At 35.9% G+C, this 26,628-nt stretch overlaps 2 protein-coding genes across 4 annotated transcripts in view; both read right to left on the bottom strand.

The window, feature by feature from the left end:
- Window positions 1–16,029, bottom strand: part of LOC115968114 (telomere repeat-binding factor 1-like) — a 16,196-nt gene extending 167 nt beyond the window's left edge. The window contains exons 1-7 of one of the 3 annotated variants that reach the window (XM_031087366.1): window positions 15,775–16,029; window positions 8,398–8,585; window positions 8,011–8,228; window positions 5,694–5,778; window positions 4,712–4,795; window positions 875–1,225; window positions 1–311 (exon numbers count right to left, since the gene is read on the bottom strand). The exon at window positions 1–311 is cut by the window's left edge and continues 167 nt beyond it. In XM_031087366.1, the coding sequence (XP_030943226.1) occupies window positions 270–311; window positions 875–1,225; window positions 4,712–4,795; window positions 5,694–5,778; window positions 8,011–8,228; window positions 8,398–8,547 (930 nt within the window). In that variant the 5' untranslated portion in view covers window positions 8,548–8,585; window positions 15,775–16,029 and the 3' untranslated portion in view covers window positions 1–269. The remainder of the gene's footprint in view (window positions 312–874; window positions 1,226–4,711; window positions 4,796–5,693; window positions 5,779–8,010; window positions 8,229–8,397; window positions 8,586–15,774) is intronic. The other 2 variants (XM_031087368.1, XM_031087367.1) reach the window with 2 other exon arrangements.
- An 8,458-nt stretch (window positions 16,030–24,487) lies between these two features.
- On the bottom strand, window positions 24,488–26,418 carry LOC115969044 (cysteine-rich and transmembrane domain-containing protein WIH2-like). Its single transcript, XM_031088604.1, has 3 exons — window positions 26,157–26,418; window positions 25,893–26,073; window positions 24,488–24,827 (listed from the first exon to the last, which is right to left on the bottom strand). The coding sequence occupies exons 1-3, from the start codon at window positions 26,206–26,208 to the stop codon at window positions 24,782–24,784; spliced, it is 279 nt and encodes a 92-aa protein (XP_030944464.1). The 5' UTR covers window positions 26,209–26,418; the 3' UTR covers window positions 24,488–24,781.
- Window positions 26,419–26,628: the final 210 nt, after the last annotated feature.

Genomic DNA, 26,628 nt, shown 5'->3' with positions numbered 1-26,628 from the left:
AAGGCTTGGCCACGAACCAGAATGTTCAGAAAATAGAAAGACAAATCTCCAAACTCTAAACTACAAAAGGAAAAGAGATGTTTACAGAATCTATCATTTGAACCGGATTTGAAGGTAAGTTAACCCCTGCATATACCTACCAAAAGATGGCATTATGATATTTACAAATACAGATGTCTGAAGAAAACAAACATGTATCTGGCACTTGAACTTAAAGAACCCTGGTTCATTGCTCCTTGGCCATTTTGTGAATTAACATCAAGCTCGGATCATCTGCACCTAATTTCAGATATGGCAAATAAACTCAAAGGCTTAAATAACCAAACAGAAGAAGAAGAAGAATATTAGGATGCAATCACTGGCCATCGGAATGTTAGTATCCAATAGGAAACCTCTTTCTTTTTGGTTAGATTAGGCTACCAGTATAGCTTAAATTTAAAATTTTCTAGTGCAGGAGTTGAGGAAACCTCAATAAAGAAACTGATGAGATGGGTTTATCTGCCCTCCACCCTCCACACACACACATGGCGATTAATAATGCAAGTTTGGCACTATATATATATAGTCATTTGAAAATGGTGAAAAGGAGGAAAGGAAAGAAAAACCATAGCCACAAACTAAATATATGTAAAATCATTTTCCATGTTGATTTCAATCATGAACTATTCACAGATTGAAGATCCTATAAAGATAGATACAAAAGCAATTTCAGAGAATTATGAAAAATTAAGGACAATTTTACTCTTGCTTTGAACATCTGTAAATGTGGGGCATCTTCCTTTTTCCTTTTCTATTTTTATTTCGTTTTTAAAACTTGCTTATGACTACTGGAAAATTCTAGCATAAAAGACATGAAGTAGTAGAAGACTCTTACCATTTTAGGGTTGTTTCTTCCTTTCAAAGTTTTCACTGCTGCTGCTGCAAAAGCTTGTGCTGCTTCTGCATCAGCTTCTGCTAACTCTGCCTCTCTTGCTGCCTCTTCAGCTTCTGCTATGGCAGCTTCTGCCTCAGCAACGGCTTCAGCAGCAGCTACAGCTGCCTCTTGTGCAGTCATAGTCCTCATCTTGGCTAAATCTATATCAATCTGGGTTTTCGAAAATATATGGGCATCATCCTTCTCAACTTTTGGAAAAACCCTCTGCCTTCCCTCCGGAGGTAACATGGAAGAGATTCTTCTTCTGTCAGAAAATGCTGGAGTAGGTGCAATCCTGTACCTGCGTTTAACCTGTGAATTTAAAATTTAGCAGCAATGAGAACCCAAAATAACTCATTTAAACTGCAACCAGTCAGCAAAAGAACCAATTTTCTCGACCTACATTCAAACTTTCAATTTGGTCAAATTTTAAGTGGTTATAACTTGTAACTCATAAGAGTTTCTTTTCCTGATTAAAATGAGGCTTTTCTGCAAAATTCTTAATGGTTTTTCTCTTTTTAAGTACCAAACCAGATAATTGTGCATACCATGTAAATTTAGTTTCAATAAAAATCTTAATATCACTCAGGTATAAGTTACCATAAACAACCCAGATTAGCATATGGCAGGATTTCAAGAATATGATACCACCATAACAGATATAAATGAATGGAATAAGAAAATAACCAAAAATGCTTCTCAAACCAGTCAAATAATAACAAAATGTTTGACCCTTTAATTTAGTACGAGATGCCATTGCTTTTCCATTTTAAATTCTTTATTTACCCTGTGTTTAGATGGAGGGAGATGGGATAGGAGAGGGTAGAGAGAGGGGAGGGCAAGGGTGGCTCATTCATATAGCATTCAATTACATTTTTATGTAAGGGAACAAATAAGACAAGCCAAGCAGAGCTTAATATTTTCAGAATTATCCATAATGGACTTAAGCAATGGCTGACTCAAAGTAAGTAGCAATGAGTTTGGATCAGCCTAAATGATGAAATGAGAAGAAGGAAAAAAAAGAGCCCTCTTGTATCTCTGACAGCAGAATCAGGCAAAAGAAGAAATACACTGATCTCCCATGCAAATCCATACCTCAAACCCTTGGGAAGTATAAATACCCCAAGCCTTGATCCTCAAAGTCAAGAAGTAAAAATTGGGAAGATGAAGCAATGGCAATAGAGGCAACACAGAAAAGAAAGAAAAGAGTGGGGAATATTTATCAGTGTGCATCTCTTATACTTAAGTCAAGTCAGGGTTCTCTCCATCAAACAGATTCAAACTACATTCCCCAAAACCTAGTCACTAAACCCAACAAGGAAAATTTGTAGAGGTGTTGGAAGTAGTAGAAAAGTAGAAAAGTGGGAAAAGATGATGATGAATCTCATTATCTTTCAAAAGTCAAAACAGGGCTTTGCCGAGAAAATAGGGGAAAAAATCTCTCAGCTTGGATCTCTTAACCTTTTAACTCAAAAAGCTCCCCCACCAAGCATAGGATGTTATTGTCTTCCCTCCATTCACAACCTTACAAAGCTGACTCTAGATTGATTGAGCTCAATCCATTTAACAAATAAATCAATTAAAAGTTCAAGCTTGGCTTGAACCGTACAAGTTCTCATTTTGGCTCAATTTATCATCTAGACCTAGAACATTTGAGCAAAAAGAAAAGAGAGAAAACCTTCCATAAACCTGTGAAGCTGCAAAAATACCCACTCTATATCACCCCACAAATGCAAGACAGTTTTCAATCAAAATGGATAAAAAACCACTAAAAAATTATTACCATAAAGGAAGGGAAGGAGAGAAGAGATGAAATCTCGTTCAAGTTGTCTGACCTAAATTCTGTTATGATTGACCATAACTCTTTTTCACACAAATCACATGTCGACCAAGCTCTTTTTTTTTTTTGTTGATAGGTAATAAGACTTTTATTAAAAAAAAATTGAACATCATGTTCACGATGGTGAACACTTTGAACAATGAAACAAATACAAGAAGATCAAGAGCTAAAAGAAATAGAAACTAAAAAATCAGCTACAGCAGTACAATTCGTACACCCCCAAATACGAGCCTAAAGAAACAGAGTATGAAAAAGTAAACATTTTAGATGTTCCAAAGTTCTCGCCTTGTCTTCAAAAATGCGGGCATTACGTTCCTGCCAGACTAACCACATTAAACATGCCAGGACCATGTTCCAAATGATTGAAAGATGCTTTCCAAACTAGTTTCTCCAAATAAAGAAAAAAGATTTCACTGACCTTGGCATTACCCATTGAATCCCAAACACTACAAAAACTTCACGCCATAAGGCATGAGAGAACTTACAATGAAGAAGAAGGTGGTCCACTGATTCCCCATCACAACAACACAAGCAACACCTATTAACCAAAAACTGACCTTTCTTAAGAAGGTTGTCAATAGTGAGGATCCCATCATTAGCTGCTGTCCATAAGAAGAAAGACACCCGTTTAGGCACCTTAGTACGCCATATACATTCCCAAGGAAAGGCATCAGTGGTAGGACTAGATAATAGCTTATAAAAAGAGCGCACATCAAAAACATCAGATGTAGTCAATCTCCAGACCAGCTGATCATCCCCCTCACCCCTCGACATAGAGGAATAAATAAACTCAAAGAATGAGTAGACAGTGGTTGCCTGCCAATCCTGAGGACCATGACGAAACAATAAATTCCAGCTCCTACCTCCTTCTGAATTTGATACAACCAAGTCAGAGACCCATGCTTCTTTAGAAACAGAGCAATCATACATGGAAGGGAATAGTTCCTTCAAAGGAGTAGGCCCACACCATGGGTCATGCCAAAAACTAACACGACTGCCCTCCCCCACATTAAACAAAATCTGGCTAAAGAACTTCTCTGTTCCTTCTTTACTACTCCTCCACATCCCACACCCGTGAGCACCTCTTACCCCTCTAGTGCACCAATCTCCTCTCGCCTCTCCATATTTGTCTGCTATAACCTGACGCCATAATCTATGATTTTCTTTCCCAAACCGCCACAACCACTTCCCAAGCAAAGCCTTGCTAAACAGCCCAACTCTCCGGATTCCCAAACCACCACATTCAATTGGCAAACATACCTTATCCCAAGCAACTAAAGGATATTTAAAAACATCCTCTGAGGCCCCCCAAAGGAAATTCCTTTGAATTCTTTCAATTCTTGCAGCCACAGCCTGAGGGATAGTAAATAACGATAAAAAGTCGGTGGGAAGACTCAATAGGGTACTTTTTAACAAAATAAGCCTACCTCCTTTCGACAGATACAGCCTTTTCCATCCAGCCAACCGTTTCTCCATTTTTTCAATAATAGGATTCCAAATTGATGAATCCTTGTCGACCAAGCTCATCCAAATAATTAAATAAAACTGAGATTTAACTAGATCAACCAATTTATTAATGATGCTCTAAATGGAAAGAACAAATAATCCATACAAATCACAATTATTTACATTTGTTACGGAAAATTAAAAGCAACCCAACCAATTATGTATACATGTGAATTGAGAATTTACACTTGTTCAAGGGATTCCAAACTAATCTTCAAGGAAATAAGTAGTCAAAAAATCCATGGTCTTGTTTGTTGGTTCATGGCAGGATGACCTACAAGAGGTGCTTAATTAACATTCCTTAATCTTAAATTTTCCCCAAAAAACACACACAACATTAATACATCTGAACATGTTTTGGCATTTAATAAGGATCCACAGAAGTTATGCAAAGAGATGGTCAGCAACTGCCCAATTGGCTCAAGAAAGTTGCATTGGATGGGTATAATTACCTTAATTAGTTTCCCATTTGCTGTCAAATACTTTAACTTTGCTGATAATAACCTCTTAAAATCTGGGGGTGCCCAATATTGTTCCTACAAAATAAGGAATGCAACTCAGCTGATTTCAGAATATGATAATGATATATATAGCACCATTCCATCTGTGCTAGGAAAAGGAGCCCTTGCATATTATACTTCCTAAAGCATAGCACAAACACTGGTACAACCCATGGTCTGGCAGCAAAAATGGCATAGATACTACTATTATGGTATAACTTATAGGTTCAAGTTCAACAGTGATTCAGTTCAATGTACAAATGTTCAATTGGAAACCTGGAATCTTGGTTTGGGCTTTGAGCTTTGAAGGGAATATCAAGGGGAAGTGTAGATAAAGTGTCTTGCTAGATTAAAATACAGTGGTGAAGCTTTACCATAACACAAGCCATTAAAGGTCTGATGTAACAAAGAATACCATGTTGTGCTAAAAAATCAATAAGATGAGTGGTGTGAATTAACAAGATGGAACTGAGTTTTGGGTTGGGGGAGAAGTTCTAGGGTGGGAGGTGCTATGTAAGATTTGAGTTGATTTCTTTCATGACATGTACCAGTAGATGCCTGATGTCACTACAAACTACTTAACAACTCAAATTCAATGCCCAATCATTATGTGTTCAGTAACAAGAGTTAGCGTTGATGATAAGTTCTCACAAAATTCAATTTTGATTCCTCAACCACAAACTATAAAAATTAACATTTGGACCCACAATGGAAAATGTAAGGACCATTTAATCCTCGCAAATATACAATAGGTTCAAATGTACAATTTTGACGGGCCCACTTAGCGTAATGTAAGATCAAAGAGTCATGAAACTAGGACTAGAAAAGAACAAATAGTCATGAGACTAGAAAGTCTTACAGAACATCCACTCAAGAATTAAAATACATTGCCTTCCATGACATCTGTTTAAAAAAAAAAAAAAAAAAAAAATACCTCTATGTATGTAGCAATATTTGTCTTATTAGAACCGCCAGGCTCCTTCAAGTTGGTTATAGCCTCAAATATAAGATTGTCCAACCTATAAAAGTGAAGTCAAAATGAGCACATAAACATATATAATGTTAACATAAAAATTCCAGTGTTTCTAAATTATATTTTCCAACCCACAAAAATTACAGTGCTTTCAATAACAGGTATAATGAAATTAATCTAGAAAATAGACCAAGTTTTCCAAAAATGGCACTTGTTTGTTACCACTGTAAAATTGTATATTGAAGAAATTAAATATACACATACGTATTCATATACATGTTAAACAACATAAAAGGCAATTTTGTAATCTAATTTATTTTATGTTAGACATTTATAAAAAACACAGCCACCACCCTGAGGCTGCATACAGCATTCTTTAATTCTCCCAATCACATTAATCACCTTAATACCCTAAGTCACATTAACATGGTATTAGAGCAGTAAACCCATCACCAACATCATTCCCACGCCATCACCTACAAATTCATAGCCAATAACCACCACAAACACCACCCCCACCAAAAGCTACCACATCATGGTCCCTTGTTTCAGGAGACATCATTAATCACGTTGCTGGTGCCTGTGACCTCATGAACCTCATCTACTAGCTATAGGTGTGGAAACTGATATGGTTTTCAAAAGCTATACCTAACCATGCTATTATCTGTGGGCTCACTACCAAAAAACAGGATATCCACAAGAGACAAACTTGCAAGTTGGGGTTGGGGCTATATTGGGAACATGTTGCATGTTTTTTTGTACAAGCAAACAGGAGAGTAGAAATCATTGGAGTTGGGGGTGTTTGCATTTTTTTCCACAACCTGATGACTCATTTTCTAGGTTGCACCAACACACTATTTTTGGAAAAGTACCGGTGTCCGACATGTCGGACACCGATACCGGTAAGACTTGCCGGACTCCGGTGTCCAAGTGGTGTCGGACACCGATACCGGTAAGACTTGCCGGACTCCGGTGTCCAAGTGGTGTCTTTTTTTTTTTCTTTTTTTTTTTGCTTCTCCGACACAGCGCCGACACGGCATGGACCAATGTTTTGAATATAGTTCCGTTCCGGCCGGGCCGAAATGTGAATACTGAAAATTTTTCATACAAACTATGAACCTGGATCTGCAATAGGAAACACAGGCTTGAGAATTGAGAAGAACAAATCGAGGGTGATAACAACTGGTGGGAGTTACGGTGCTGCAGAAGGAAGAAGGAAACAAACAAAAGGAAGAAGTAAAAATAAAGAGTGAATGAATGTGCGGTGGGAGTTTGGAGAGAGAAGAAAATATAAATAAAATAAAGATTGTTTGGCTTTGATGAGAAGTTGATGTGACAATTGGCAAGTACGGGGGTGGGAATACAGGATGAAATAAAAAGAGGGAAAATTTTTGTTTTGGATTTGGGCTTAAGCTTAACTTTTAGTTGGGTTTGGGTTTAAGCGTAGCTTTTGGTCTATTTAAATCAACTCAAAATTAAAATATAACCTAACAAAGATAATTATTTTATTATTATAATACAAAATTACAAATAAACGTAAAATAAACTAAGTTGAGAATTTTATTTATATTTTGTAATTTATTTACAAAATTACAAATAAAGGTACAATAAACTAAATTCTAGACATAAACGTATTTTATGTCTAAAAATATTAAAAAATATGCCTAAATATAAAATTTATTTATTTATTTAATTGCCGTACCCACGCCATGTCGTACCCTTATTTTTCAAAAATTGCTGTACCCCCGTATACGTACCCGTGTCATATCCGTACCTGTGTCCGTGTCGGTGCAACTTAGCTCATTTTCCATGAGGCAACCCCTATTCAGGCTTAAATATTATGACACAAACTTCTCAATATTTATCATGGCTCCAACTATAAGTTTCCCATCACTATATATGAGCCATAAAAAATTCTGTTATTACACCCAAAACACACACACACACACACAAGATGCTCGCTATATATAACAGTAATAAGATGTAAGAGTTTCATCAGTGCAGACTTCAGTGCTCCACTCATACTTTGCTCTTTTCAGTTCAATATGTTTAGCTAAATTTACTGATTCAAGCCCTAGGGATATTTTGCTTCAAAAATCAAAACTACATACCAGGAATGCACAGACGGCATATAAAAGAACCCTTATGGCCCTCAATAGAACATAAAACTGATTAAAAAGGAATATAATTGCTCGAGACTGTGTTACTGAAACTACTTTCCACCTACTAAAGTTGTGGAAATAAAACACTCAAACATCAATTGATAAAAATGTCTAACCTTACAATAGATCTCTTTGGAGTAGCAACCTGCGCTGTTTCACTAGAAACTGAAAGAGGCTTAGTGTCCATCATTTCTTCATCACTTTGAACAACATTACCAAGAGCCATAGAGTTCTCCTCCTGTTTAGGGATATGTGGCACCCTTTTAACAGCTAACCTAGCCTTCTCTCGGGAACCCCATCCATTTGCCATTACACTCATATTTCTCCACTTGTCCTATACAACATCAAAAGCAAATTAATTGATCAATTTATTCCAAAATATAGACAGTTCAGCATAAAGCATTTGTTTCAAATATTTATAATGGAAACTGTCTAAAAAAGTATCTACATATCTCTTTCTAGGCATAAACTCTACACAGTAAATAATGTCAAAAGAATTATACCTTGAGATCTACATTTGAACGGAGATATAAGACACCACTAAATTCTGGATCTTTAAGTATTGTGCGCCATTTGCCAGCCCCATGTTTAATAACTCCAGCTTTAAGCGCTGCTTCCTCTTCTTGTGTCCATTTTTGCTTAGGAGCGCCCATCCAGAAAAGCACAAAGATACAACCCAAAAGAATTTGATCTGCAAAAAGTCTCTAAATTAGTACATGCACTCAAAAGCCAAAAAGTTCATAAGCAGCCAAAAAGCTCATAAGCCAACAAAGAATATAATCAAAACTCACGACTAACAGATAATTCAAGGCTGAGACAAAGATAAATGCTTCTAGCAAGAGACTAAAGAACCCTACTTTGGACTGCATGTAAACTACATAGGAACATAAAGTGAGGAACACACTTAGACAAACTCTTTAAACATTGTATGGGTTTCCAACCATCATTTTTTTTTTGATAAATAAGAAAGATGTATATTCAAGAAACTACCCCATGAAAACATAAGGTAGGGCAAAGAGTACAGAGAAAGAAACAAAAAGAAGAAGAAAAAGACAAGAAAACAAACGGAAAACAACAAAGAGTTAATTACAAAGGAGAGAACTAAGGAACAAAGGGAGAGAGTCACTAGAGGTGAGTCCCCAAGCCCTAGACCAATCAAAGAGAGAACCACAAAAATAAGCAAGCAATTGGTCATCGGATTTGTCCTTGTCCTCAAAAGTCCGCCAATTTCGCTCCCTCCAAATACACCACATTAGGCACAACGGAGCTAAATTCCAAATGCTAGAAGAGTGCTTTCCAAACCAATTCCACCAACCGAAAAGCATATCTACAACCGATCTAGGCATGACCCAAGAAATCCCAAAGGATCTAAACACCAAGCCCCACAACTGATAAGCTTTTTCACAATGGAGAAGCAAATGATTCACCGTCTCCCCATTACAACGACACATAACGCACCAGTCAACAAAATCAAAGCCTCTACATCGCAGAATGTCCCCTGTAAGAATCTTCTCCCAAGAAGCAGTCCAAACAAAGAAAGAGACATGCGTAGGAGCCTTAACCTTCCAAATACCTTTCCAAGGAAAGATAATAGGCAAGGGGCTTCGAAGCCTATCGTAGAACGAGCGGATGTTAAAATCTCCTTTCTTCGACAATTTCCATATCATACGGTCACCTTGCTCAGATTGAGGTAAACTAGAAGCCAAGGTGTGAAGGAAATCATCCACATCTCCCATCTCCCAATCATTAGGATCCCTAAGTAAAAGAACCTTCCAGCTTCTTCGAGCCTCGGTCCCCAACCGTTCGAGAGACGAGGCCACAGAAGCCTCTCTATTAGTGGCAATCCCATACACTACCGGGAAGGATAGGTGGAGTGGTAAGTCCCCACACCACTGATCTGTCCAAAACTTCACTCTATTCCCCACCTCTACCTCAAACCGGATATATTTGCTAAAAACCTCCCAACCTTTTCGGATACTTCTCCATAGACCACATCCATAAACACCCCTACCTAGCTTGGAAGACCATCCCCCCCCACTCTTCCCCAAACTTCAAAGCTACGACCCTCCTCCAAAGACGAGTCTCCTCAACCCCAAACCGCCATAACCATTTTCCTAATAAGGCTCTATTAAAAGTAGTTAACTTCCTTATCCCCAAACCTCCATTAGCCTTAGGAGCACACACCTTATCCCACCCCACCAAATGAACCTTCGAATCCCCCCACAAGAAGTCCCTCTGGATCTTCTCAATCTTATTAGCCACATGCGAGGGGATAGTAAAAAGAGATAAATAATAAGTAGGAAAACTAGAGAGCGTACTCTTAAGAAGCGTCAGTCTACCTCCTTTTGACAAATACAACTTCTTCCACCCGGCCAACTTCCTATTAATTTTCTCCAAGATAGGATTCCAAATAGAAGGGGACTTATGGGAAGCCCCCAACGGCATACCAAGGTAGGTCATAGGCAAAGACCCAATCCGACAACCAAGAATCTCTGCCAAGGTATGAACATTATTAACCTCCCCTATTGGAACCATCTCACTCTTCAAGGCATTAACCTTCAAACCTGTCACAGCCTGAAAACAAAGGAGAAGCATCCGCACATGAAGGATCTGCTCTATTTCCGCATCACAGAACAGGATAGTATCATCCGCAAATAGAAGATGCGAGACACATTCCCCTTCACCCCGTCTCCCATCAGCCTTAAAACCCCTGATCAAGCCAGCACCTTCAACTTTTTTCAACATCCTACTTAAGACCTCCATCATGACCAAAAACAACATTGGAGAAAGCGGGTCTCCTTGTCTCAATCCCCTCGAACTCCCAAAAAAATCAGCTGGAGCCCCATTAATCAAAATAGAAAACTGGACAGTAGAAATACAAGTGCGAATCCATCTACACCACTTCTCCCCAAAGCCCATTCTCTTCAAAAGATCTAGAAGGGCCTCCCAATTCACATGATCGTAAGCTTTCTCAATGTCTAGCTTACAAATCACCCCCGGGATCTTACTCTTTACTCGACTGTCAACACACTCATTGGCAATAAGAACTGAGTCAAGAATCTGTCTACCTCCCACAAAACTATTCTGAGACTCAAAAATCAATTGATCTAAAACCCGTTTCAATCGATTTGCCAAACCTTAGACAAGATCTTGTACAAGCTCCCCACCAAGCTAATAGGCCTAAAATCTCGAATATTAGAAGCATCATTCTTCTTAGGAATAAGGGCTAAAAAGGTAGCGTTCAAAGATTTCTCAAACTTACTATGATGATAGAACTCCTCAAAAATTGCTAGAACATCTCTTTCCACCACTCTCCAACAATGATGGAAAAAAGCCATAGAAAAACCATCTGGACCTGGAGCTTTATCTCCAGCCAGCTCATTAACAGCTAGAAGAATCTCCTCCTTCTCAAATCTCCTTTCAAGCCAACCCCTCTCCGACCCATCTATCTGATCAAACTCCAAACCTTCCACATAAGGCCTCCACTCCTCTATCTCCTGATACAAATTTTTATAAAAATTTACTGCTTGGGCAGCCACCTCGGATTCCTCATCATAAATCACCCCATCCACCTCCAAAAAACTCAGATGATTAAACCTTCTATGGGAATTAGCCACCTTATGGAAGAATTTAGTATTATTATCTCCTTCCTTAATCCATAGCATCTTTGATTTCTGTCTCCATGAGATTTCCTCCAAGGAGAGAAGTTTCTCAACTTCAGATCTCACCGCAACTCTCTCACATGTCTCTGCATTAGAGAGGCCAAACTCCCCTTCCTTGGCATCTAATAACTTCAAAGCCTCTAATAGTTGAGTCTTTTTGCGTCCGACATGACCAAACTCCAACCGATTCCACTGAACGATGTCTTCTTTCAAAACCTTCAGCTTTTTGGCAAACACAAAACTAGGAGTACCAGAGAAAGAATGCCGATTCCACCAAGAATGCACTCTATCAGTAAACCCTTCCGTCTTTAGCCACATATTCTCAAACCTAAAAGGGCTTTTCCCCCTCGCCATTCCCCCTATCTCCACTAGAATTGGGAAATGGTTTGAAATAGGGCGAGGTAAAATCCGTTGAATCACATCCGGATAATGTTCCTCCCAATCGGGAGACACCAAAACTCTGTCTAACCTAGACATCGAGGGCTGATTTGATCCGCTAGACCAAGTATAGCTCCCTCCCTCCAAAGGCAAGTCTATCAAATTAAGATCCTCAATGAACTCTGAAAACAATTCCATAACCGGAGTAAGACGAGAATTTCCCAACCGTTCACTAGGGAAACGAACAATATTAAAATCCTCGATACAACACCAAGGGACGTTCCAGAAATGATGAACACCTACCAACTCGTCTCACATTAGCCCCCTCACATTGTTATCAACTGGGCCATAGACCCCAGAACACGCCCAAATGAAGTCGTCTCCCAACCCTTGCCACCGAACAGACACAGAAAAAGAACCCACCAAAACCTCCAACCTCTCTAAAACCCTACTATCCCACATCAACAACACCCCACCGGCCGTCTGGACTACATCTAAAGCCACCCAATCCACAAAAGGACAACTCCACAAGCTGCCAACCATCTGTCTGTCCAGACCAGAAAGCTTAGTTTCTTGAAGGCAAATTACATCACACTTCCACTCACGCAATAAATTTTTCACTATCGAACGTTTCCGAAAGTCATTCAGACCCCTAACATTTCAAGAAAGAATTTTTAAATTCATAAAGACATAAATTCCCTAACTGATAAATTAGCTCAGCAGCCAGCACACTACCTGCCATCATAATTAACCGAAGATTGCAAATTCCTCAGCTCTCTCTTCCCCTTATCCTTATAGATGACAACTTTTCTAGAAGCTATTACTTTCCTGTTCAACACCTTGGCAGCCTCCGTCTCCCTCTCAATCTTTTGTAACAAAGCAATGCATAAATCCTCATGTCGGCTCAAAGGCAGCCCCACCAATTTACTGAAACTAGGAAGCCTGTTCTTTACCCATCTAGAAATATCCAACATATTCTCACACTCCACAGTCTCATTACCACAATTCAATTCAGCTGACGAAGGTAATCCAAAGGGAGTGTTAGACAACAGAGGTATAGATAAACTTTCCTCTCCTCCCAAACCCATGTCTGGACTAATCAATCCTTCCACTGCCAAAGCACTCACCCCAGGGACAACACTCACTGTCTTTGAGGGTATCACTGCCAGACTGGGTTTCTCAAGATCAAGGATAGCTTCCGTCCTAACAATGGCATAACTCTCCCAACCACCTTTATCCCCCTCATTGTTACCCAATACCACAAGCCCAGCCCGGTATAAGCTCAAGAAGAAATCAGCTAAAAAGATATCAACCGGTGGCCGGGAAAACCCCTTGATTGACTTACCCGGTGTCACCATGGGATCATCGGAGCTATTTCCGACGAAAAAGGTTCCGGCGGCCTTGCCCGGTGGTAACGAAGGCACGACGGCGCTAGTTCCGGCAGCGGAGGAGCCATCGGCCATAACCGGAGGCTCGTTGGAGCTGGTACCGGGTAACCAAGGCTCGTCGGAGCTGGTACCAGCGGAGAATGGGCCGTCGGCCACCAACGGGACTGCTGCGCACTGGACCGGCTCTACTGGCTCGAGATCGAAAGACTGGGAGAAGATCTTGGGGTGCGCCAGTGTCCACGGGGGCTGGGCTGATAATCCTTTTCCAGTCAGAGAGGTCTCGCCCACTTCAAAAAGACTTGGGCCTGAGAAAGCTGACTGAAAATGGCCCACACCAGCTTCGGTCACCACTGGGCTTGTACCTAGGCCCAAAGCTGGGTTAATTGCAGCCTGGTTTGTTCCCCGTGGAACCCATTTAAGGGTCTTAGAAGCTTCTTCATTGCATTTCCAATCTCCTACCCGTACATCCCCTCTGATCTTCATATCTCCTCTTTTCTTTCTAACCCAAAAAACCCACCTCCTCCCTGTCACATCAACCTCCACGACAAGACCTCTCCCTGTCCAGCAAGATCTCCTAACTTCACTCCTCCTCCCCTTTTCATAATCTTTTGAATTCAAACACAGACTTGGACTTGGGAAACGTATCCTATCTGCCAGATTTTGCTCACCTACCTCTACCACCTCATTAATATGTTGCTCCATCCTCACCCCTCCCACCACCTCCTTCTTATCAGACTTACTCTCCGAAAAATCCCCTGCTTTTGCCCCTGCAATTCTAAGATTCAACTCCATTTTCTCCTCTCCTAACTGAGTAACCTTCCCCTTAGCTGTGAATCCTAGTTGCTTTAGATTCTTTCTATCCTCTGTTCTTCCGTGAAAACCTTGCACAACTTCAGCAAAAGTTCTAGAATATTGAGCCTCCAAGTTATGCCTCCGCACCTGAGGAATGAACTTAGGAAGACCTTTTCCACCCACCACATAATGAGAAGGGTTCAACAATTTTCTTAGTTCCAAACCAAAAGCCCTCCAACCATTTCTCTCTTTGCCTTCCGGAATAATAAGCGACCTCCTAGGCCCACCAGCTTTGAGTTCAGTCAACAGCAAGAACTGACCAGAGGAGTTAGAGCTCCATTGAAGAGTAAAAGCAGTGTCACCTTCTCTAAAAGTAAAAAACTGTTTGGAGTTCTCCCCAACGACAAGGTGTTCAATGTTAAACATCAACCATTGTGCTGCATTCTTGCCCATAAAAACAGATCTCATAAAGAATTTACCCCTCTCAAAAATCCTTAACAAGAAATAACGGCCCCCTTCCTCTACTACTAACTGAAAAAATTTGGACTCAATGATGAAACTACGAACCCCCCCCCATAACCATCATAAATGCACCAGTTTGAACTCTCTCCAAGCCATCACACTTAGACAAACTCTTTAAACTATTTGAGCGCATGTATATAGTGATGATTAGTAAGTTACATTTTGACCAAGCCAAGGAACTAAATTCAATGAGACAAGCAAATGCTATAACAAAAACAGCATAACTGGCAGTTTGTGTATCATGAAGATGCTTCCTTATACCGGCCATATCCAATTATACGACATCACCCATCAAGCATCTTACTTTTTTTTAAACGAAGAATCATCCAAGAGCCTTTAATCTAAGCACAATAAATAATTTCTTCAGTATCATCTCTGCTAAGCCAAAAAAACATTTTCTATAAAACTTCATAAGCCTGACTGATAACCCCGAAGAAGATGCCAATGAGTAACAATTCTGAATTCGTCACTCACAACTCCCCATTCCCACCACCCATCCGAAAAATCCAACAATGTCAAGCCTAAAATACTAGAACCCAAAAAAATAAAAAAGTAGTCATATCATAACTAAATTTTATTGTGCCAAGAGCCCTGTAGCTCAACTTACACTTCTTGGTGTTTCTAACCGAGACGCCCAGAGTTCCAATCCACCTCCCCAAATATCAAATTATCAACAACCAAAATTTACAGCATTTTCACATTGATATCACATGATCCACCAAAAAGAAACGATTTTGTTCAGATATGAACTAGTAAACTCATAACTATCATTAACATTTTTTTTCCCTTTTGATAATATCACAAATTCTACACATACACAATGCACAATTCAGCTTCTTCTTGTTTTGAATCATATCAATTGCTATTATTACTTTTTTTAAAAAAAATAAATAAAAACCTAAATTTAATAGCAATATGAATTGCAAAGTTACATACTTTTTCATAAATCAAAAACTGTACAAACAATTGGATAAGGAAAATCAGCTTAGAAATCAACAAATACGGAAACCCTAACAATGTCAAACTCCAAAAGCACAAAGCTTTTGATTCCACAAAGTGATTAAATTTTTAAATAAAATCACAAGAATGTTAACTAGAAAAGAAAATTGAAGATGAAGAAGAAGAATTAATAAATTACCAGACGTGTAGTACGATTTAGGCAGTGAAGAGACGACACCGTTTTGTTCCTCCTCCGGTTTTTTCTACTATTTTAGTTTGTTTAATAGTTATGAAAATATTTGTGAGTTGGTTTTGGTTCCGTTCAAAGAGGGAGAGAGAATTAAGGGCTGCCTCTCTCTCTCTTCCACTTGGAGTTGGAACACAGCGCACAGCGCATATTTTCGTCAGGAGAGGAGAGGAGAGGAGGTAAATTTCCTTTTTTATTTATTTATTTTTTTGTTTCTATATTTGTTAACCGTGCCACGGGAGGTCACGACACTCATCGAGGGTTTTTCGCCTTTCTAAAATTTAGTTTAAGGTATATTATTTATTTTTCTGGAAATTAAATTTGAAAATAATTAAAAAAATAAATTAAAAAAATTACTGTTCACATATTTGGCCCGGTTTATAAGCCTAAAATCACTGTTTATAGACAGTGAACAATGCCAAACGTGTGTCCAAGAAAAAAAAAAAACACAAAAAATGCAACGCAAAAAACTCAATACCCAAACGCCACCTTAATCTCTTAATTTTTATTTGATCACAATACACTTTTTCTTTCTAAAGTTCTAAACTATTATTCCAATTACATTTTAAGTATTAAAAGGCACAATCAACCCTCTAATTTTAAGAATTCGTAAATGGAATTTAGTTCTAAAAGACAAATTTACCCTCAGCTATTTAGTTTGGAGAGAGAGGTAAATTGGCTACCAAACTTAACACTAAAATAGATAGTGGTGGAGTGGAGACATTGAAATAGAGTTACAATTTTGAGAAGTTAGTCATGCGTTCTAATAGTTTAAGGGCTAAAGTATAATTGAAATGATAATTCAAAGTGAAAAAGTGTAATTTACCCATTATATTTTAATTGTCAAATTTTTTATTGAGTTTAATTTTTGTTAATTCAGTCCTTTAACTTTGTAAAGAATAAATATGACCCTTTTGTCTTACTAAAAAATGGGTTTAACTATTTATTTTCTTTATTAAAAATCTAAGTCAAAACATTCATGAGCATTGGCCCCCTCAAATTTAATAATTTGACATCTCAAAATCTTCAATTTAGACCTTTAAACTTTATAATTGGCCCTCAAATTTGTGAACTAGTACAGAACAATCACAAAATTAACTTTGTACAAAAACCCCAAAACAATCTACATTTAGGCCCATTCGTTTCTTGTGGACTCCTCAAATGCTAACAGAGCCCTAATTATATAAATTACAAATTACTGTAATACATGGGAAAAGATCCACAATATATACATATTTTAAGAGAAAAAAAAAGTTTAAGATCTAAAAGCTATTGCTCAATCTTTTATCCCAAATAATGAAATTTTAGATGTTTAACCCTTATAAAGGTTCAAAGATTTTAACTTAAATAAATAGATATTGCTTCCTTAGACTATAATTCTTGATAAATTCAAAATCGATTTTGAGTAAATTTTTTTAAGAGTCCTGTTATATTTAGGTTGGCTCTCCTTTGAAAAATGTCTTGACTCTGCCACCGTTCATGAGATGTGTCATTTAATAGAATTTGTAGTTTGATGATTGTCAGAGACCGCAAACTCGGGTGCTCTAAAAAAAAAAAAAAAAAAAGGATTTGGGTGCTTTTAAGGGCACCTCTCTTTTTGGGTAAGTGGTGGAGTCGCCACTTTTTTATATGCAAAAAATAAGAAAAAAGCTAAATACAATATACATATTTAGAATACTTTGAATATTATTGATTGAATAAAGAATGATACAATTTTGGTAAATTAAATCTTACAAGGCTTTGGGTCCTGTTACAATCTATGCAAAAGAATACAAAAATTTTGGTCCTAGTTATAGTCTACCAAAATTAAAGAAAGACAAAACACTAATCTACCTATCCAAAAATCCTAAATTCAGGGGCTAGGTTATGGAATGAGAAAGTGTTAGACACCCATTCCACCCAGACAGAGTTTGGTCTTCTAGACTTTAATGACTAATATACCATTTTTTGCATGATGTGAATGATATGTTGAACATACATGATAGATTAATTCAAATAAATATACCTTATGGATGTGTCCTCTATTTTTAAGAAAATTCAGATCTGTTTTGTGTATAAAAGAAAATTTGATTTGTAAAGAAAAATAAGATCTTTTTTTATGTAAAAGAAAGAATAAGATTTTTGTTAAAAAGAATCAGATCTATTTTTGTGTAAAGTTTTTTTTTTTTTTTTTAAGTGATTTTATCAAGAAAAATCAGATATATATATCAGATCTGTTTTTTGTGTAAAAGTAAAAATAAAATAAAATAAATCTGTTTTATGAATAAAAAAATATATATATATATATATACATACATATATATATATATATACATACATACATATATATATATATATATATAAAAGCTTTTTGAAAGAGGATCCACATTCATACAATAAATTTATTACATATGCATCACATTCATAAAAAAACTACGAACTAACTTTCAGTCCTTTCATTAAATTTCAAAATTTGCAGTTTTGTGTTCAAGAAAACTTTTTCTAAAAAAATCAGATTTGTATTTAATAAAAATACAGATTAGTTTTGAATTTAGAAAAATCAAATTTGAAAAATACAGATCAATTTTTGGTTAAAAAAATTAGATTTGAAAGATCAGATTAGTTTTTTTTGGTTTAGGATTAAAAAAATCAGATCTGAAAGATCAAATCAGTTTTTTTGGTTTAGAAAAATCAATTTTGAAAGATCAGATGAGTTTTTTTTTTAGAAAAATCAGATCTGAAAGATTAAATTAGATCAGTTTTTGGTTTAGAAAAATTAGATCTGAAAGATCAGATCAAGTTTTTTTTTATTTTAGTTTTTATAGTTTTTTAAAGAAATCTTTGATAGACATTAGCAAACTTTGAAATTTAAGAAAGAGAACCAGAATAAACAATCATCTAAGAACATGTTAAAGAAAAATTAAAGCAAAACATGGTAATTATACATTAGGAGCAAGAAATAATAAAACATGTTAAACATATTCATGCATCATCAACAAAACTAAAGGAGAAGAAAAGAAAGAAAAGAAAAAAAAAATAGAATAACTCTTGCATAAGCGTGCTCTTCTATTGAAAAAATATTTTAGGATTCAAAGAAATTTATTCAACTCTTTGAAACCTAAAATACTTTACTTACAAAAAAGAAATTCCTAAGGTAAGAGCCTCCAGAACGTCTTTAACGTAAGGGGATTTGAAAAATCAGAAGAGAAGAACTAGAAAGAGGGGGGTCAGAAAATGTGCTGAATTTTGAAAGGCATCCTCTATTTATAGAGGTTGGAATGCTTCGAAAAATTAGCTGAATGATCAGATACAAATTGGGACACGTCCTTATCTCTAAAAATTTGAAAAGGGTAAGGTTTATCTCAATCCAAGAGTCCTCATGTCGTGCCAGCAATTTGGGCCAATCAGCACTTTTCATGTGCTGATCAGCACTCCAAGAGAGCCGAATAGCCCTCTTGGGTGCCGAACCCATGTTTAAATTTTGATCCAATTTGGACTCCTTTTTTGAGGGTTTTTGAGCCTAAAATTGCACTTGGACACATTTTTAATCCGTATTCTAAAAATTAATCCCCTTTTCTTGATATTCAGGTCTTTAAAGTGATAATTATCTTGTAGATAAACACTCCAAAAAAGTCTTGATTATCTACAATTTTTTTGTTATCTGATTGTCCACTTTGTTCCCATGCAAGCAAGTCTATTTTTAACACTAACTAACAACCAATCACAAAATTATTTAATTAATTTTAATTGTCCAACTAATCAGAATTAATTTAAATTAATCATGTGTGGTAGGTTCCACCCAAACAAAATGCATGCAGACTGTGCAAATTTAATCATGTGATATCTCTCAATCCGACAGCCCAATTTGTAAATAAGACATACCGTCACAATTGTTAGAACCTCAAAATCATTTTTATGATATGTAATGAATAAATTGATGCATTTAATGCAACTCTAGATTTTGGATATATGAATGGTCACTCTAGTCATCTTCCTAGATTAAATTATGGGTGCAAAATCGAGTGTTTACAATGATTATTTTATTAATTAAATTATATATAATGTTTGAATGATTTAATTTGCATACAAATTTTTAAGCATAAATACAAAGTGAAGGACTAAATTAACAAAAATTAAACCTTAAAAACTAATTTGACACTTAAATTGAATTTAAGCCATTGGGAAGGGGGGAGTTGTAGGGAGGTTGAACCTAGGACATGGAGACTAGGGATAGAAGTAAGTGCCAATAGACAAGAAACCCAATGGCAAAAACATTATTTTCTTATAAGAAGTACTTCATTAGGCAAGGTAATAGCAAAGTTAGGATTTGACATTACGTGGGCTAGAAGTTATATAAGTATCTTTGCATGCAAGTACGCGCGCGCACACACACACACACACATATTGTGGGGATAAGTGGCTTGGATAAGGGTATTGGGCCATGGATCACACCTGAGGACGTCGGAGAGACCGAGGACAAACTAGTGTTAGTAAAGGTAAGTAGGTTATTGGGCCAAGGATGGGAGCTGGTCACAACAAGCAAGCGATATTGTCTGAGGAGATAAAACTCCTCGGGAAGTAGAGTGGAAACCTAAAGCTCGACCACCCAACAAGTATTAGGAAGTGGACAACCATGCTTGGAAGGAGGATAAGTGTTAGAGAGAAGAGAGTCAACAAAGAATTGAGAAATATCTGGGAAGAAAACTACTACTACCGCATTGAATGCTCTGCACCTAACTAACTAGCTGCATTAATGTGAAAGTGATACATAAATAGTGACCTCTAGCCTTACCGCTATCCACAAACTTCAAGAAGGTGCTAATGGGACAAGTGTCAAGAAGATTAACAATCTAATCTAGACGTGGAAGGTTAAGATGAAAGAAGGGAAGAGAGTATAAAAGGAGAATGATTCCATTACAAAACGGTTCATTAGAAAACTAGAAAAGAAACCACTTTGTAACCAAGAACTTGAAATATTTGTATAAGTCTAAAAATATCTATAAGAATACACCATTCTCGGGCATGACTGAGGAGTCTTTTTCTTTTCAACTTGTTCATCTTAGCCATTCCAACACTAATTAACCTACTATGAGTTACTTTTAACTTACTGAATGTTCAGTAACAAACTCACTCTCTAACAAATCTATTGTTGTGGGCCTATTGGGTCATTGTCCAAATCTTTTGGGCTGTTGATCAAATTGAGTCCGTACACACACACACACACATACATATATATATATATATATATATATATATCACTTGATATAAAAGCTAAATTTAAGTGATAATTATAAGTAAACACATAAAATAATAGCATATTCATTATTATTATTTATTTGTATTTTTTTTTTTTTTTGCATGAATAAGACTTTTTTAAGGAAGAATCTCAAAGTCAAAATTCAAACTTATGAATGAAAATATTTTTAATAGTTAGATATATATCAAGTTCAACTTTTACGTTATTACATAGTTATTCCAAAATTTTATTGCATATTATACAAATTTTCTTTTTATGAAGGAGAATAAATTATTATATAAAGATCGAATGCGATTTTTTTTATATCACTTTTGAAATATAATAACAATGTTCCTTTTTATCTCCAGTTAAAACTTTAGTTTCATTATTTTCTCTCTTTTTTCTCCCTTATTTTTGTTCTCTTTTTTATAGTTTTGAATCTTGAAGGACATTGATAAAATAATAAATATTTTATTTTATTTTTGAATGAGATAGAGAGAATGAAGTTTGGGGGAGAAAATAGACACATAAAAATTTGAAAGATAAGAAGAGAAAATATAATTAAAAAAAGATTATTTTAGTAAAATAAAGAATGGATTGAGAGATTGATGGAGTGTGGGTTGAAAAGTGAATAAGTAAAATAGAAAAGATGTTTTTTCCCTCAAATTTGGGTGAAGATATTAAGAGATTGATAGAAGTGTTGCACTAGATTATATATATATATATAGTTACAATAGGAGAGGGGATATGAGCCCCGAATGTCTCTATTGAAAATGGCAAGAGGTGCTAATTAGTCGAGTTACAAGACTCTTGGCAGTTTATGCTTGAGAGTTTATGTGTTGTTTTAATTTTTATTATTAAATGGGAATTACAAAATTCATAAACTCTCTGAAAACTATAAACCCTCGTAATTTTTTTTATATTTTTGATAAGATAAACCCTCTTAATCTTTAGCTCTCACAAGACAAACTTTGCTCATAACGACACATACAACAAAGTCACACCGCAACTCTTTTTATAAGGAGTGCATGCCTCCTTACTTCTTTTCATTTCAATGTGAAACTTAACTCTTTTAATAGAATTAGATCATCTTCTTATTATTAATTTTTTAGCCAATGTGAGTTTCTAAAAACAAAAAAGAATTATTAAATTTCTCCTACATGAGCCTGACTTGACATAACACTGAAAGTTCTACACTGACCAATGATGTCTCGTTGGCCTAAATTGAATTTCTTTTCCATAATCAAGTTCCTAGTAAAATGATTGGGTATTTTTGCATGTTCTAAATTTAAATGATTTTGCATTTTACCATACTCTAATCAGCCAAAAATAGCATTTTCAATCACATTCAACATTCGGGATAATCAATTGCATATGAGATTACCGAAGGATCAAAAAAGGATAATCTTAAATATTTTATTAATTTCTTGATTGGCATTTGGCAATGACTCATTCACGTCACTCAGAGCTTAGTTTTGTACAAGAGCATATAGTTCATGGTCCACAACTTCCAACTTTTTTTTTTTTTTGTCTTTTACATTAAGAATTTAATCCACCATCCAATGCCTCATCAGGTTCTCCTTTCTGTTCTCAGTCATTATTTTGTTTTATATAAACTGGGATTTGCTTTATTGCTTAACAAAGAGAAATCACAACTTTTGTATGACAAAGTTTGTCCCTTCGGGGATATCCAATAAAATTGGAATGATATGACAAGGTTTGTGAAAAACGTGTAACACTTTGCGACAAAACCATAGCCATACAATGAGTCAACGAGGTTAATAGCATATTGCTCTCAAGTCTCAAGTCTCAACATTATGAAATTGTAATTTTATAAATAGCATGGGGAGTGTTAAAAGTAGAACAGGAATTTATGCATACTGCGAAGAAGTTAATACAAGAAGAATAAAACTTAGATACAGTATTTAGATGTTGTTTCTTAAGTTCCTTTCTTAAGATTCAATCATATGATTTTTTTTCTTATAAGATGGAAGTACTTTTTTAGTTAAGTATAACCACGTAGCTGAATATTAAAAGAGGAATCTAAAAAATAGCATTTAAGTAGTCTGTACCTAAGTTTTGCATTACAGGACCAAGAGAATACCTGAGCACTGCCTCCATTTTATTCTTATTGTATCAAAAAAAAAAATTTAAAGAGATTTGTTAATTATTTTGTGCGATTTTTTCCTCTTATAATTGTCTCTATTTTACCTGCTAAAAAAAAGTTTCAAATTTTTGAAGAAATAAATAAATATTAAATGGGTCAATTTGATTCCTTTAATTAGGAGTGTTCATTGATAAGTAATACCTGACCCACTGTGTCTGTGGGTGAAGTTTTTAAAAATTTTGAATTTCCAAACGAGTTTTGAATTTTAAAAAATTTTACCCGTAAATCCTGAGCCATGCTTTCAAGTGTTACAGATATACAAAGGTCTAAAGAGATGAAGATAATTGAAGCAATTTTAGATTACCATCTCTAACGTATACTTTTTCTTGTGTTACACAGCAAAGTACTTGCCCAGCTTTCTGAAATTGCTACTTGCCCAGCTTTTTGAATAAGAAATTAACGTCAGTTTCACTTTAGAAAGTAAAGGAATTTGTTTGTTTTAAAGTGAGCAAAACTTTTATAGATCTTAGCAGAAAGTTTGTTCAAAATTAAGTAAAGAACAGTATTTTTATACTAGCTCTAATGATCCCTCGTCCGTTTCTATGTATTTTTTGGAAGTTAATAAAAAAATTATTTTAATTTTTTAATAGTTTTTTTTTTTTTTTTTAATTTTTACATTATGCCAAACACCGAAAAATATTCTGCCAAACACTGTAAAAGGAAAATATTGAACAAACGGAGCTTAAAATGATAGTGGCTTTCAAGTATTACAAATGCACGAGAAATTAAAATGATAATAACCAGAAGAAAATTACACAGATGTAGAGAGAGCACGCGTTAGAGAGCTTGGCTGAGATTGTGTACAGAATGCTATCTCAGTAGAAAGAGAAGTGAGAAACGTTTGGATGTTTTGGGGGCTTTCTTGAAGCCTATATCAAACTGTTGCCAACATTAAGCTTCACATCAAACCAAATTTACTCATGAACAAAACAATTTACTTGAACTAACCTGGATTTTTAAACAGACCACTTTTAAATAAACACAGTTCCTTTACAAACCAAATTACTATTATAGAAAGTATGACAGAAAGAGAGAATCACACTTGGGAGGTGTGTTGCTTTTGAAACCTACTTCAAAAATGTGCAAGTGTCTGTGTTTAGAAATAAAATAAGACTAGTTCAAGCAATCATCCAAATGATGCCAACTCCTTGCCCTTACGAAACCTTAAAGGCAAAGATTCCTCTCTCCAAAAGATAACCACATCACCAAATCCAACCGACAAAGAGCTATTCAAAATTTAAAACATACCTAATAGTTTACTAATATTCCACAGGTTCTACTTCTAGCTGTCAAAAGCATATTCCAAAATGACATTTTGAATTGTATCGCATTTACATCAGAAGAAGTGACAGAAATTCAAATGAAACCCACAAAACATATAGGTGATAACGAAACGTTCAATTGGCACACAAAAGGTTCATATTATTAAAAATGATCAACAGTCAGAAACGAAAAATAACAATACTACTAGACAATCGAAGATAGACCAAGTTTTTGACAAATAGATTGGGAATCGAATTTCTTTACGGGACATGATTGTCCTTGCTTCAATCTATTTGCTGCCATATTGTCTCTCATCAGAAGCAGGCATCCAAGAGACAGCAACAGCACAAAGCAGCCAAACTGAAACAATCAGGGGAAAGAAATCATAATTAGTACAAGTACTAGTACTACTTCATGTATGCAAATTAATTACCTAGTAATAACTAAAACACATTGACCAAATAAGCAATAATTGAGTCTTGTTCACGATCATGAGTGTGCGTGCTTATAAGCAATAATAAATATAACTCAATTAATTATTAGTTGTAGTGCCTATTTTACAAGAAAGAAAAACACATTTGTCAATAAACTCAAATAATAACTCATTAATTTGCAGCAAGCATAAATTCACTGTAATTGTGTGTTTTTCTTGATACGCATAGTTTTGACTTTCTTGTAATTAAAAATAGAAAACATCATTTAATAGAAATATTAATTACGTCTTAACCTGCTCTCTCCCTCTCTCTAAGGAATCTCCTTAAGTAAATAAAAAGCAAGGCAGGCGAACCTAACCAGTAGCCAACTTTTAACAATGCCAATTAGTTAAGCACATATATAATATATATAATAATGTAGCCCCACACAAACAAAAGGTATTTTCAACTTTTTCTTTTTTTCTTTTTTTAAGTTCGAAATTAGAATCAAATTTGTACAAAGAAAGAAAAGCAATCCTAGCATAGCATAGTTTCCTTTTTTTAGATCTAGAAGACAAAAATTCAAATTAAACTCAGCAAACTTGAATTTTTCTTTTTAATTAAAAAAAAAAAAAAGTTATCCTTTCTTTGGACTGATCTTCAAAAATATCCTGTGTCACCGACAGAAGAGGACACGGCTTGTGTCCACTGGACACAAGCCACACCCAGAAGATATCAATCATGTGATTCTAGAAACATAAGTACAAACTGTTTTTTTTTTCCTTACAAATTAAGGTTCTGAAAAAAAAAATCAATAAATCGAAAAATACAGATGGCTCGATTCCCCAAAAAATAGAAACCAAACGGCCGAATCATGTGAGTGAGTGTGACAAGACAGGACCACACCACCCACGTGCGGCGGCGGGCGAGTTGACTCGTTCTAAACCCCAAAACCCGATCCGGATCTGAGTCAACGAAAAGAAAAGAAAAGAAACAATATCAAAAATATTACCAGCCTTCCATGCAGCCAACACCGCTACTCTGTTGTTGAGGAGGAGGCTGTTGATACTGAGGAGCATAGGCTGGAGGTGGAGGATATCCTTGTTGGGGATATCCCTGTTGTGGTGGATATCCCTGTGGTGGATATCCCGGTGGTGGATAAGCGTCCTTGGGATATCCCTCAGATGGATAACCTTCAAAATTCAATAGATCCACAAAATCAGATCCAAACAATCAAATTCAAAACCACAAACAACAAACAAACAAACAAACAAACCTTGTGGGGGAGGAACACCAACAGGGGGTTGTTGCTGATTGTAATAACTCATTCTTTGCTTTGTTCCTTCAACAACTTTCTGAGTATTAATTGGTTTTGAGCTTTTGGGTGTTTTTTTGTATCTGGGTTTTCTTTGTTTTTTATATATGGTTTTTTGGGAGAGAGATTGGAAGTGTGTGTTGTGAATTGTGATGAGATAAAAAGGAGTTGGAAACCGAGGGAGGTTTGTCTAGTACTTCTGGTGTTTTTGTGTTTTTATATTTATAATTTATAAAACAAAAATTATAGCTAAAACTATTCCTAATAATAATTGCTGAACACGTTAATATAGAAGTGGTATTATTAGGTATGTTGACGATGAGGTGGCATGATCAAGGACTGTGATTGATTGGATTGAATCGAAATGTGTGCTGCTATTTCGCAAAAACTCGTTGACACCGTGTCGAATACGCGTATGAACGGAAAGTCTAAA

This window comes from Quercus lobata, chromosome 11, assembly GCF_001633185.2.
Source record: "Quercus lobata isolate SW786 chromosome 11, ValleyOak3.0 Primary Assembly, whole genome shotgun sequence".
In the NCBI taxonomy this organism is placed as follows: domain Eukaryota; kingdom Viridiplantae; phylum Streptophyta; class Magnoliopsida; order Fagales; family Fagaceae; genus Quercus; species Quercus lobata.
Note: the sequence above shows the minus strand (reverse complement) of the source record. Positions and strands in the feature narration are given on the sequence as shown.